General features: G+C 42.6%; 1 protein-coding gene across 2 annotated transcripts in view; it reads right to left on the bottom strand.

Moving 5' to 3' along the window:
- Positions 1-58: 58 nt before the first annotated feature.
- LOC138950950 (colorectal mutant cancer protein-like) overlaps positions 59-15,178 on the bottom strand; it is a 72,443-nt gene continuing 57,323 nt past the window's right edge. For both annotated transcript variants that reach the window (XM_070322666.1, XM_070322667.1), the window contains 12 exons: positions 14,519-14,658; positions 13,547-13,777; positions 13,019-13,128; positions 12,523-12,631; positions 11,688-11,903; positions 10,518-10,698; positions 8,698-8,887; positions 7,942-8,179; positions 7,064-7,222; positions 6,380-6,597; positions 4,935-5,037; positions 59-3,055 (listed from right to left, as the gene is read on the bottom strand). In XM_070322666.1, coding sequence (XP_070178767.1) covers positions 2,978-3,055; positions 4,935-5,037; positions 6,380-6,597; positions 7,064-7,222; positions 7,942-8,179; positions 8,698-8,887; positions 10,518-10,698; positions 11,688-11,903; positions 12,523-12,631; positions 13,019-13,128; positions 13,547-13,777; positions 14,519-14,658 — 1,973 coding nt within the window. In that variant the 3' untranslated portion in view covers positions 59-2,977. The remainder of the gene's footprint in view (positions 3,056-4,934; positions 5,038-6,379; positions 6,598-7,063; positions 7,223-7,941; positions 8,180-8,697; positions 8,888-10,517; positions 10,699-11,687; positions 11,904-12,522; positions 12,632-13,018; positions 13,129-13,546; positions 13,778-14,518; positions 14,659-15,178) is intronic.

Genomic DNA, 15,178 nt, shown 5'->3' with positions numbered 1-15,178 from the left:
GTTACACACACACACACACACACACATACACACACACACACACACACACACACACACATAAATTTGAGAAGTTTATTGCATATGTCATTGCATGATTATGGCAGTTTCATCCAAATTCGGAGCAGAAAGTAAAAACCAAAAGTAAACAAAATAAGGTATTAACATTCTGGCAAGCTGAAAAAGTAGGTGGTCACAGCAGACACAAGCTGACTAGCAGAGCATGGAATAGGCCAATAAAAGTTCACACCACATTTCTCCCATTTTCTGGCCTTGTTTCTAACCTTGTTTGGCTGCACTTTTTGCGACACTCAGATCTGCTTAACATTTAGCTGGGCATTGTCTGGTAACAATCGGATCAACTTACAATTTAGCTGAACTTTATTTGGTAACACTCAGATCAACTTAAAATATGCTTGACTTTTTGCAACACTCAGATCAGCTTAAAATGTGGCTGAACTTTATCTGGTAAACACTCAGATCAACTTCAGATTTGGCTGGATTCAATTTGGGAACACTCAAATCAACTTAAAATTACAAAAACTTGCACCTCGTCTCCACTTTACCCTGTAAGCGCTTCACCCAACCAGCACTAGCCCAACAAGGCAGTGTAATGCACAGTTAACACTCAGATGGTCACAAAGAAAAACAAATTGGAACAGCTATAACTGAGCTGAAAATGGTGGAGATTTAGTGGTGTTGATGTAAGCAAGAGAGAGTGCATATTTATCCAATACAGCTAAACCTCTCACAACACAAAAACATGCACAACACATCTCCCCCTTATCTCTCTGACAATGTCACATCCTCTTTCCCCTTTGCATCATGGTTTTAACTATAATCATTTTCCTAAAAGATACCACCACAGATCTTTTCAGGGACAAAGGTATCATTCCACTTTAACATAACCCTGTCAAGGGACAAAGGTATCATTCCACTTTAACATAACCCTGTCCAGGGACAAAGATATCGTTCCACTTTAACATAACCCTGTCCAGGGACAAAGGTATCATTCCACTTTAACATAACACTGTCCAGGGACAAAGGTATCATTCCACTTTAACATAACCCTGTCCAGGGACAAAGATATCGTTCCACTTTAACATAACCCTGTCCAGGGACAAAGGTATCATTCCACTTTAACATAACCCTGTCCAGGGACAAAGGTATCATTCCACTTTAACATAACACTGTCCAGGGACAAAGATATCATTCCACTTTAACATAACCCTGTCCAGGGACAAAGGTATCATTCCACTTTAACATAACCCTGTCCAGGGACAAAGGTATCATTCCACTTTAACATAACCCTGTCCAGGGACAAAGGTATTATTCAACACAACACAAAACCCTGGCTGCTTCCTGTGCAGTGGGAATGTTTTGCTCAATTCATTTTGTGTATCGACATTTGCGTCTTTTACAAAACTAATTCAGCCCAAAATGCCTACTGTGCAGAGAGCTGGTGTACATAGATTTGTTGTGATATACAAGGTGACGGGGAGGGAAAGGAGAATATCGACATCGTCGTGGAATTTTGGCATAACTCGTTTTAAACACTTTTCAGGGGAAGGAAAAAAAAGATTCTTTTTATTACGAAATAATGTTTATATAATCGTTCCTGGTATAGATAGAAATATAAAGGAATGTTAAATCATGTATTGTCAATTGTATTCAAGAGATTATTTCTCATGGATAATGATTTACTTAGTCTAAAGCACAAAAACATTTAAGTGGCCAAGAATAGAGCTACGCCAAAATTTCACGACGACGTTGGCATGTTTCATGTCTCCAATGCTGCCATGAATCTCCCACAAGAACCACAACTCTCTCTGGCCAACACCATCAATAGTCCGCACCATTTACTTCTCAACTGTCTCCTTGCACTTCTGCCTGTTCCTTTATTTCAAAGATGCTATTTTAGGATACACAATCTTATTTCTGTCGGTCTCTCTTCTCTTCTCTCTTGCTCAGTGATACACGGAAACATCTGAGAAACTTGACAAAAAGGACAGCTTTGAACAACAAGTTTCACATCAAGTAATACAATAATGTGGAGATATTGCACATAAATGTATCTCCTTCAGTTCAACACTTGCAGTGACATAAAGACAGACTGCTTGTATGGCGACATGTATGAAAGCAGCACAAGAAACATTGCAGGGAGAGTGTGGCTGAGCGTCGGGCGTGAGCATACATTCACACGTCATTCTCAACTCACCAGAACAATGTGTCAAGGTGTTGAGCAGCTATGGTCACAGACAGTGCACATGTATTCCACTTGGGTAGTTTCTCACACTAAGCATCAGGGCATACCCAGAAAAGGGAGATAATACACTTTGAAGACTTTGGCAACTTGACATTGATTAAAAGCAGGTATCCATAAGATGACTTTGGATTTTGGCAATGGCAGTCTAGAGTTCCCAGTGGGCATTAAGGATGTAGATGGCCTACTTTTACTTTTTACTGCTGAACTTGCGTTCTCTATAGAATTCTGTAGAATTCAATCACAAACACAAACCATATGCAGCCCCCCTTTCCTTCCCCCTTCCACAAAAACAGATGTGTTCCCCCTCTGCTCAACCACTCGTCATAATTATGAAAAACCGGTATACGTAGCAAAGACAAAAAGCGTTGAATTCCTCATCACAACACAAACAGCAAGTTTGGTTAATGGCATCTCTAATGACTGCATCACAACACTTCGTCTCAACACACACATTGTAAGTACTTGTACAAAAACATGCAATGTTTTATAATAAATATCACTGTACAAAAAATGCTATTCAGTATTTTTCTCTCACTGGTTTTCATTCGCAACGCATTCTTAATCTTGTTCATACCAATGCTAACATACTGTACAATAGACATTCATGAACACACACACACACACACACACACAGATGCACGCAGCAACACACACACATACACACACACACACACACACACACACACGCACACACAGAGTTATCTAGTGTATGGATTAAAGAGAGGTTTCGCTGGGAGGAGGCCGACAGCTCTCATCCTCAAACATGGACAATCGCTGCTTCATGATGTGGATCTGAAACACAAAGCAGTTCACTCAAACCTTTGTCCCACACAAACATCACTGTGCTTGTCTGACAGACATAGCAACACTATAGACAAAAAGACAGTGCACACATGCTCTACACAGACATGCTGAACAATATCCTTTCTTTTTAATTGAAGCACCAACATCATCTTTTCAGTCCTACCCACTGCAAGTTTCACTGTTATTTACCACCACAACTTTAAGAAGATCATCAGAGATGTCAAAACACAGCATTTCCAACTGAGTGATTGGACTACTGGCTTGGCAAAAATCACAAGTCCACCATTGGCATGAGAATTTAAATGTGAAATGGAAATAACAAAAAGCACAGAATTATGTTTGAAAAAAAAAGAAGTTTTTGTCATTATAAAGACGAATGACTTTTTCACCCATTTACAAGGTATGCAATAAAGACTACACGTTGTGCACACAGTTTGTGTTGTCTACATGATGTTTGATCCAATGTTAGTCACAGGGGATACAAAATCTTGACAGCACCAAGTGCTCATTGTGAAGATATAACGATACTCAACTGTGTCTCATAACCCTGCAACTCCACCGCTGTCAGTTTTCCTACCTATACTCACTACAACAACTGTCATCATCAGCTTCCATCTCTACATAACACTGTAACTCCACCGCTGTTAGTTTTCCTACCTATACTCACTACAACAACTGTCATCTTCAGCTTCCATCTCTACATAACACTGTAACTCCACCGCTGTTAGTTTTCCTACCTATACTCACTACAACTGTTATCATCTTCATCATCCATCTCTACATAACACTGTAACTCCACCGCTGTTAGTTTTCCTACCTATACTCACTACAACTGTTATCATCTTCATCATCCATCTCTACATAACACTGTAACTCCACCGCTGTTAGTTTTCCTACCTATACTCACTACAACTGTTATCATCTTCATCATCCATCTCTACATAACACTGTAACTCCACCGCTGTTAGTTTTCCTACCTATACTCACTACAGCAACTGTTATCATCTTCATCCTCAGCTTCTATCTCTACATAACACTGTAACTCCACCGCTGTTAGTTTTCCTACCTATACTCACTACAGCAACTGTTATCATCTTCATCCTCAGCTTCTATCTCTACATAACACTGTAACTCCACCGCTGTTAGTTTTCCTACCTATACTCACTACAGCAACTGTTATCATCTTCATCCTCAGCTTCTATCTCTACATAACACTGTAACTCCACCGCTGTTAGTTTTCCTACCTATACTCACTACAACTGTTATCATCTTCATCATCCATCTCTACATAACACTGTAACTCCACCCCTGTTAGTTTTCCTACCTATACTCACTACAACTGTTATCATCTTCATCATCCATCTCTACGTACTGTAACTCCACCGCTGTTAGTTTTATTACCTATACTCACTACAGCAACTGTTATCATCTTCATCATCCATCTCTACATAACACTGTAACTCCACCGCTGTTAGTTTTATTACCTATACTCACTACAACTGTTATCATCTTCATCATCCATCTCTACATAACACTGTAACTCCACCGCTGTTAGTTTTCCTACCTATACTCACTACAGCAACTGTTATCATCTTCATCTTCAGCTTCCATCTCAACATAACACTGTAACTCCACCGCTGTTAGTTTTCCTACCTATACTCACTACAGCAACTGTTATCATCTTCATCCTCAGCTTCCATCTCTACATCAACAAGGGAAGCTGTGTGTGACTAAACCTGCGTCTCCTAGCATTCAGAGACAGACTTGAGTTGTAGCTCTATGGATGATCAATTTCCCTACTTATATGCTACCATAACTGTTATTTATTATCATCATCATCATGATGATCATCATCATCATCACTGACCTGCGTCTCATAGCGTTCAGAGACAGACTTGAGCTGTAGTTCAAGTTTCTTCAGCTTGCCCTGATATCTCTTCTTGGCCTTGTCGAACGCTGTGATCAGGGCACTGAAACACACACATTAAAGCACCCTGTTAGTGTGTTGTGTGGTGTGGTGTGGTGTGGTGTGGTGTGGTGTGGTGTGGTGTGGTGTGGTGTGGTGTGGTGTGGTGTGGTGGTGATCTTTGCATCGATCTACTCCAACTCTATTTCTAACATGACGACAACCCCTCACACAAAATAATCTGACATACAAAATAAAAAATCTGATGAATATGCATTATGACACAAATCTTCAGTGATATAACACTCATTTCTGAATAAAATCACACACACACACATTTTGCCCAACAGACATACAGACTGATTCCAGTTTACTTTCTTTCTTTGTGAAGAATGATGTAAAATCGCTTAGATATTAAGCTACAATTTTATAAATGGAGGTTACCTGATTTTTAACTAACAGCTTAGGATAGCTGCTGAAAGAAGGATACATGACAGGCAAAAAGCCACAAAACACCACCACAACATACAGTGCAAACAAAACAAAACACCACCACAACATACAGTACAAACAAAACAAAACACCACCACAACATACAGTGCAAACAAAACACCACCACAACATACAGTGCAAACAAAACACCACCACAACATACAGTGCAAACAAAACACCACCACAACATACAGTACAAACAAAACACCACCACAACATACAGTACAAACAAAACAAAACACCACCACAACATACAGTACAAACAAAACAAAACACCACCACAACATACAGTGCAAACAAAACAAAACACCACCACAACATACAGTACAAACAAAACAAAACACCACCACAACATACAGTACAAACAAAACAAAACACCACCACAACATACAGTGCAAACAAAACAAAACCACAACATACAGTACAAACAAAACAAAACACCACCACAACATACAGTACAAACAAAACAAAACACCACCACAACATACAGTACAAACAAAACAAAACACCACCACAACATACAGTGCAAACAAAACACCACCACAACATACAGTGCAAACAAAACACCACCACAACATACAGTGCAAACAAAACAAAACACCACCACAACATACAGTACAAACAAAACAAAACACCACCACAACATACAGTACAAACAAAACAAAACACCACCACAACATACAGTACAAACAAAACAAAACACCACCACAACATACAGTACAAACAAAACACCACCACAACATACAGTACAAACAAAACAAAACACCACCACAACATACAGTACAAACAAAACACCACCACCACAACATACAGTACAAACAAAACACCACCACAACATACAGTACAAACAAAACAAAACACCACCACAACATACAGTGCAAACAAAACAAAACAGCAAACACTATATACAGTACCTGTTTGCTCGCTTCAGATCGTTGACAAACTCCGCCGACTGCTTGTGGCGCACTTCAGAGTTGCGAGAAATTTTTTCCAATGTGGCCACCAGCTCGTGAACTCTGCATTTAAGACTGCGCTCTCGGGTCAAGGCCGCAGCAAGGTCAGAGGCCAGCTGGGCGGGGTCATTGGAGGGCAGGTCAGCTATGGTGACCGGTATCACTTCACTGTCCACCTCCTGCGGTCAAAAGAAGACGGTCAACTGACAACGAAACTCAATTACAATGCACAACTGAGCGGAGTTCATTTTCTGTTCATGATCTCATCATTATTTGTTGTCCGTCCAATTCAAAGACCACATACCATACTAGTAAATGTTTTGTTATGTCTATCATTAAATGCTCCAACAACTATCCATCTAGATTTGGGAAAATGAACTGGCATGAACTACACATTCCATCTCAATGTCTCGTTTCGTATACCTTTCAAAAATGTTACAAAACAATTTTCGGCCCCACAGTATACACCAGAATGTTTTCTTCATCACATAACTGGTGTTTACAAGACTCACAGCTGATGAACCTTGTCAGATTGACTGAGTGTCAGGGTAACCCTCACACAGGTATAGGTCAGCATATTGCCATCTGTTGACAAGTTGCCACCAACTAGTTGAACACACCACATGACACCAGTGAGCAACAGACCTGCGCGCCCCCAGTGCGTTGATGCAGCTCTGATCGCAGGTGCTTGATGGTGACCCGGAACGCAGCCTCCGTGGAATCGTGTGCGGCCAGACGCAGCTCCTGTGCGCGCGACTCTTTCTCCAGCAGGTAGTGTGCCGCCTTCAGCTCCGCCCTCTCCTCCTGCACGTACACAAGGTCAGGTCAGATAAAGTAAGGTAAGGTGAGGTGAGGTCAGATGAGGTAGAGTGAGGTGAGGTGAGGTGAGGTGAGGTGAGGTACACACTTTTCTTGGGGAAAGCGAGCTGCCATACCTAACGGTGCTACCCATTTAAAAAACAAAACTACAAACAAACAAATTCTGCATGTGTGTGCTCATATTTTCCAAACTCTGGGATCTTTGCCGTGTGCATTTGGGCACACGGGGGGTGTTCGGACACCAAGGAGAGTCTGCTCAAAGTGGACTCATGGAAATAAATCACTATGCCTTTCTCCTTTCTTTGCTGTTTTTCTCTAGCTGATTTCAGGAAGACTGAAAAAGCAATTTTTGACATTATGTTGACAAAAGTTCACCTTAAGTCCACACAAGATGTGTACATGTAACATTCAATGCACATACTGCCAGCCTTGTAATCTACTCATCCACACAAGATGTGTACATGTAACATTCAATGCACATACTGCGAGCCTTGTAATCTACTCATGCACACATATCACAACAAAGCCTGTCAGGAAAGCAGAGAGAGAAGAAAAAACCCTGTTTGAAAACACATCACAACACCACTTCTTAGCATCCTGTCTTGGCAACATCAGATGCTATACATAGAAAATCTAAGAAAGCAGGGACTTAAAAAAGGGGGAAGCCTAAATGTGGATGTCTTGAGTTGTAAGGTAGTAATTACCTTCATAGCCATCAGTTCCTGCATGAGTACAGCGTTCTCCAGGTCGAGGCGTGTGACGTCGAGGTGGCGCCCCGTGTCGCTGAGCCAGGGGTCAACGTGCAGCGGCTCCAGCTCCATGGTGGTGGCACGCACCGCCACACGCTTGGCCCGCAGCTGTAACACGTAGTCCCGCAGTCGCTGCTCCTCTCCCTTGCCCAACTCACCCTCCCCCCCGCCGCTGTCCGTGGAGCTGGTCGTGCTGGGCAACACAATCAACTCACTCACATTCTTCTCATTTCTAACAACTTGTCACTGCATTGACATCTCTTTACTGACAACTTGTCACAGCATTGACATCTCTTTACTGACAACTTGTCACTGCATTGACATCTCTTTACTGACAACTTGTCACTGCATTGACATCTCTTTACTGTAGCCGTGAATAAGCAATACCCTTTCAAGTTTATTCCCCTTGCCAAATTCAACCCCACGGCTGTCTGTCAGACTCATCATGTTGGGTACAGTATTAATTGGACAAGTTGTTCCTCGAAGAAATATTTTCTTGTGGTACATATATAAGAAAAGACAGACAAAACATACCAAAAAAATGTTAAATAAAAAACTTCTATTTTCTATAATATATTATCACTACAGCACACAAAGTAAAAATTGGATAAAATAAAACTTGTGTCAAATGCCCACCCACACACACACACACAAAGACAAATAGAGGCTGGATGCTTGACAGAGAAAAAGAGAAAGTGTAGTGTAAGATACCTGGTTGTGTGTGAGAGAGACGACACGTCCTCCCAGGGGCTGGGTGAGCAGAGCAGTGTGTGTGACACGTGGTTCCGGTCCAGCCGGTGCAGCAGTCGACGTGCCATGCTCTCTGCCGTGCGCCGCGAACCGTGCGACTGCTGCAGTAAGGCAGTTACCTCCCCTTGATCGTCTTCCCCAGTGTCCACTCCTGTTGCACAGAACACACATACAACAGTCACACAATAACATGTCATCTCAGATATCCACACACTCCACCCACACAATAACATGTCATCTCAGATATCAGCACACACTCCACCCACACAACAACATGTCATCTCAGATATCAGCACACACTCACACACAAACACCCACACAACAACATGTCATCTCAGATATCAGCACACACTCACACACAAACACCCACACAACAACATGTCATCTCAGATATCAGCACACAACACACATACAACAGTCACACAACAACATGTCATCTCAGATATCAGCACACAACACACATCCAACAGTCACACAATCACATGTCATCTCAGATATCAGCACACACTCACACACACAATAACATGTCATCTCAGATATCAGCACACACTCACACACAAACACCCACACAATAACATGTCATCTCAGATATCAGCACACACTCACACACTCCACCCACACAATAACATGTCATCTCAGATATCAGCACACACTCACACACAAACACCCACACAATAACATGTCATCTCAGATATCAGCACACACTCAAACACAAACACCCACACAATAACATGTCATCTCAGATATCCACACACATACACACAAACACCCACACAAGTCACACAATGACATATCTCAGATACCAGCACACACACACACACACACACACGTCACACAATGACATATCATCTCAGATACCAGCACACACACACACACACACACACACACGTCACACAATGACATATCATCTCAGATACCAGCACACACACACACACACACACACACACACACACACACACACACACACACGTCACACAATGACATATCATCTCAGATACCAGCACACACACACACACATGTCACACAATGACATATCATCTCAGATACCAGCACACACACACACACGTCACACAATGACATATCATCTCAGATACCAGCACACACACACACACATGTCACACAATGACATATCATATCAGATACCAGCACACACACACACACATGTCACACAATGACATATCATCTCAGATACCAGCACACACACACACACACATGTCACACAATGACATATCATATCAGATACCAGCACACACACACACAATACCTACATTTATGACTAACATTTCATCCACCCTTTGTTTTGTATAATTAAGTGACACAAATATATGAGTACTCTTGTTTATGTAATGTACTCTTGTTGATGTAATGTAATCTTGTTGATGTAATGTACTCTTGTTGATGTAATGTAATCTTGTTGATGTAATGTAATCTTGTTGATGTAATGTACTCTTGTTTATGTAATGTAATCTTTAAATTTGCACTAATATAAGGCACAAATGTTCAAGGTATTTTCTTTGTAAAAGGGCAACAACAAGGAAATAGGGGTGCGGGTGACAGTACTGTCTGTACGTACAGTGGACCTTCCCCTTTCAACACCTTGCTCTTCACATTTCTCTACATAACCTCAGCAAATTTACATACATATTTAAGACTCCCTCCTCTTGAAAATCTATTTTTCTCACACGTTTGGAGGAATGACAGGAATGTTCCACTGTATGAAACTAAAGCAGCAGAAGAAGAAGAGTGAAGAGAAGAGAGTAAAGACAAGAGGGTGTAGGTACCAAAGCCCCCGATGCCTGCAGCGCGACAGTTGGCCAGCAGGACGCTGATCTCGGAGTCGAGCAGCGAGATGAGCCCCTGACAGGCCTCCAGCGCCTGGTCCGAGTAGCTGAGGGCCAGGGTGAGCGCTGTGGCGTTGGACTCGTACTTGCCCACCAGGCTGCTCATCCGCTCTGCATGGGCCTGCACAAAGCACACACTTTGCCTTTACACTCAGTCCTTGTCCCCTCAAACATAGGGCTACATCACCAGTCCCCTATATGTCAAATACATATGTACACAGTTCTCATTCTCAAAAAATGACTGCCGTGTTCCAATACACAAAATAGATTTGTAAACATTTCTTGAAGTCAAACAAATATTGCCTGTACAGTTACTGAATACTTATTTACAGTCATAGTGTGAATGATGAATGTTGTATTGCAAAATATCAAAATACAGTTAGCATTAAGCAATGGCAGAGACCAATGTAAATTTGGCTGGACTTTACTTCTGTGCCAATTTTCACAACTTCGCAAGGCGAAAAGAAAGAGTGTTTACTTTAAAATGTCAAACAAACATCAAGTCAGGCAGGCAGAAGATTTGTAATCTTTCTAGACTTTGTTTCTTACTCCTTTTGTTATTATTTTATTGTAATTCCCTATTCCTCAAACCTGAAAGAAAATGTTTTGGGTCAATAGCAAAACAGAGTCAGTTGTCTTACAGCAAAATGTTTTGGGTCAATAGCAAAACAGAGTCAGTTGTCTTACAGCAAACTGTTTTGGGTCAATAGCAAAACAGAGTCAGTTGTCTCACAGCAAACTGTTTGGGGTCAATAGCAAAACAGAGTCAGTTGTCTCACAGCAAACTGTTTGGGGTCAATAGCAAAACAGAGTCAGTTGTCTCACAGCAAACTGTTTGGGGTCAATAGCAAAACAGAGTCAGTTGTCTCACAGCAAACTGTTTAGGGTCAATAGCAAAACAGAGTCAGTTGTCTCACAACAAACTGTTTAGGGTCAATAGCAAAACAGAGTCAGTTGTCTTACAGCAAACTATTTTGTTGCTTGTGCTTCAGGACTTGAGTTTTCTTTTCACACTGTGCTCATGGTTGCCGGATAATGAAATGGAAAACCTTTGTTCATTTCTACTCATCAGCTTCAAACAATGACCCAGTACACACTAGCACAGCCTACCTTGGACTCGGACAGTGTGAGGGCCAATGTGTCGTTCTGTGCTCGCAGGTGGTCTGCCCGGCTCTGCACACGGTCTAGCTCCAAGCGGTACTCCACCAGGCGAGGGTCAAGGTCAGACGTGGAGGGGTCAGAGTTGAGAGTGTGAGCCAGTTCCTGTGCGCTGGAATTGACCTGGAAACTCTGAACCAAGTGCTCTGCCGTCTGTGTGGTTGGCAGCTGCAGACAGAGGTGTGTTACAGTTTTACCTCCTCTCATGGATAGGAGTAGATTTGAAAGAAAAGCAAAATTGCAGACACATTTAGCAGTGACTTTTCAGAATGACACCCTACTGGTATTTCTTCTTCCATCTGTAATTATTTTCTCTGTAGAGAAGAAATCGCCACAAACAAAAGTGAAGAGAAACTACTGAACCAGGCAAAGCTTTTTCAATTAAATGTGATAAACCTAGGGTGAAGGATCACTGAACAATTTTCCAAACTTGTCTGAGTAAAACAAAATCTCTTCAAGTTCAAATCGATTATTCCAAAGAGAAAGACCATTTCTGATGTACATTCAGATCAAATGTAAGTGTTTCCACTTTGCAAGCTGCTACAGGCATTGCCTCCCCAAAGCTGCTTGATAGAGATCAATCATTTGTCAAATCTAAATAGACAGCAAATCTTCTGAGTGTGTGCAGCTCCCATGTGCACTCAAGAGCTTTTGTACAACTGGGCTTTTACGTCCAAGACCGTCCCCCCCCCTCTCCGTTATTTCAGGCAAACATACTCCATTTTTCAGACGGAACTGCGAGTCAGCTACAAGGAAAAGACGTGTATCAATGTCAGCGTCTACATACCCCTAGGGAGCTGATTTCTGCTCCCAGCGCATGGCGGTCCCCTGTCAGCGTGCGGAGCTTCTTCAGACCGGCAACCTTCGCCACCGGCAACTGCTCTGCTCCTGCCAGTCTGATAACACATCAAGGTTGTGATTTACTGTTATCCATGTGACACTTGCAAACATATTTTGCAATGTGGTGTTTTATTGTTTTGTTTTTGCCAGTAAGACTGAACATTTGAGTGTGTGCATGTGCGACAGGATGTGTACGCAGAGTATATGTGCAGTGGTACATTCAAAGCCACACAGGTTTAATGTTTGTGCAAGTCAACTACAAGCAGACATACATAACATGGACAATAAAGTGTAAATGAATAGAAATTACATCTACCATGAAGGACAGTAAACTTACCTTTCTCAATAACCTTTGTATATTTTACACACACACACACACACACACACACACACACACACACACACACACACACACACACACACACACACACAGAGTGACATACCTATCAATGGGGAAGGCAGGGTAGTGAGGCCTGGCGGTGGTAGGACTGGGGGAGCTGACAGGACTGCAGTGGCCCTCGGCACTCTTGGCTCGTGTCTGTAGCTCCCAAACCTGTAGACGTAAATCATTTTCACACCTGTAGACATGCATCACTCTTCCATCACCATCTTCTTACGCACCTGCCTATTTTTTTTTCTCCATAATTCTTCAGTAGTATTGATTCCAGTTTCCGCTTATCAAGCCTTTCTTTCAGTTGCAGCCAAGAAAGTTGGATTTTATTTTGCAATATCCACAATAGCCAACAGAAATGTCTTCAAAGAACACACACAAAAACTATTAAGAAGCTAGTCACTGGAGTTACAAAAACCCATGAGACGGACAAGGGTCAACTTCATACAGTAACTCAGAGATGGTATCCGTATCCCACCCCTGTGTCACCGCCATGGTACATAACTCTTGTTGAAGATAGCTTTCCATTGAGAGGAAGGGACCTGTATTTGCCAGCAAGTGAGATGAAATGTGAACTGACCCGTTTGTGCAGTGTGTCTCTCTCGGCGCGCAGACTGGTCAGCTGGGAGCGCAGGCTGGTCAGTTCGGCGTCACGCTGGGTCAGGAGGTCGTTGTGCACCTGCGGGCCCCCTGGCGCCGTGTGGCCGCTGCACCCCAAACCTGAAGAGGACACGGCCTGGCGAGGGGGAGGGGTGGGGGGTTTGGATTCCTCCTCTTCCTCCTCATACTCTGCCACCTCTTCCTGGGCTTTCTGACAGTGGACAAAGGAGTTAAGGTCAGGGGATGAGAGCATGGAATTGTAAAACAAATATTTAAAACAGCAAGAAAGCACAATCTTTAAGGCTGTTCTTAATATACACAATAAGATACAGCACAGCTGCGCTGCGTGCAGTGTTTGATTCTTAATTATTTCAGCACGCCGTGTTTAGTCGCCAGACTGGAACCCAGTTTTGAAGAAATATCGTCAGAAAATCGTGCCATTTGAATGCGTCATTGCCAGCCAGCCAGCCAATCGGCGTCTACTGCAGGAGACACACCTTTCTACAGCTCAAAGCAAAACCTGTGCAGTGAAATTCACTGCATGCAGCTGCTCGCAGTACTTATTGACACTGCGCGTGGCTGCATGCAGCGTATATTAAGAACAGGCTCCACTGGGAAGTGTCCTCCCATCAGATTTTCCCAACATCTCTAATACAAACCCAGTGTAAAAATAAAATCACACTTAGTGATTTCTTTTGGAGGATGGAAGTAATTTGTTCCCTCCAATGCTCCAGAAGATCTCCAATAATTCAGAAGATTGGTTTCCCATAACTCTCACCTACTCTTGTTGTTTACATTTAGAGCTTTTACTACCGTTTGTATCTTAGATCTCCATGAATTAAGCATGGTGTTTTCTTGAGTTTGAATTTTTGCACACACACAAAAAAAGAAAAAAAGAAACAGGACAGGGAAAATCAGTCTGGGTTACTCAGACACCCAGCAAAGTGCTGACCTTAGTGATGTTTTGTGCAGTAAGCTCCTTGCCCTGTCCGTCCTCCTCCAGCTGAGAGACCAGGGGGGCGTGTTTGGCCATAGCGCTCTCCATCTCCGTCACCACACGCGACAGCTCCAGGCTCAGCTCATTGCCCAGCCCTGCACACAACACACACACATCTCTGTCACCACACGCGACACACAACACACACATCTTTGTCACCACACACAACACACATCTCTGTCACCACACGCGACACACAACACACACACACACATCTCTGTCACCACATGCGACACACAACACACACATCTTTGTCACCACACACAACACACATCTCTGTCACCACACCGACAACTCTAGGCTCAGCTCATTGTTTGTAACCTTTGGGGACAAAACTCCCCTTTCATAAAAAAAGAAGTGTTGAGTTCACCAGGGTGCTATGCGGGTTATAACCTCCTTTTATGCTCGCCATGAAAACTTCTTCTACGACTCATTCTTCTACTGGAATAACCTAGTCAACTAAAAAAAACACACAGAAAAACACATTCACACATGCTTCTGCTACAATATCATCTCTGAATCGGCACCTGCCTATCTTTCTGAACTGGTCTCTCTCTACACTCCCTCTCGCACCCTTCGTTCTTCTGATGATGCTCGACTTCTCTGTCAAGGTCG

This window comes from Littorina saxatilis, linkage group LG16 (assembly GCF_037325665.1).
Source record: "Littorina saxatilis isolate snail1 linkage group LG16, US_GU_Lsax_2.0, whole genome shotgun sequence".
Lineage (NCBI taxonomy): Eukaryota > Metazoa > Mollusca > Gastropoda > Littorinimorpha > Littorinidae > Littorina > Littorina saxatilis.
The sequence above is the reverse complement of the archived record's forward strand: the minus strand, read 5'-3'. Positions and strand labels throughout refer to the sequence as shown.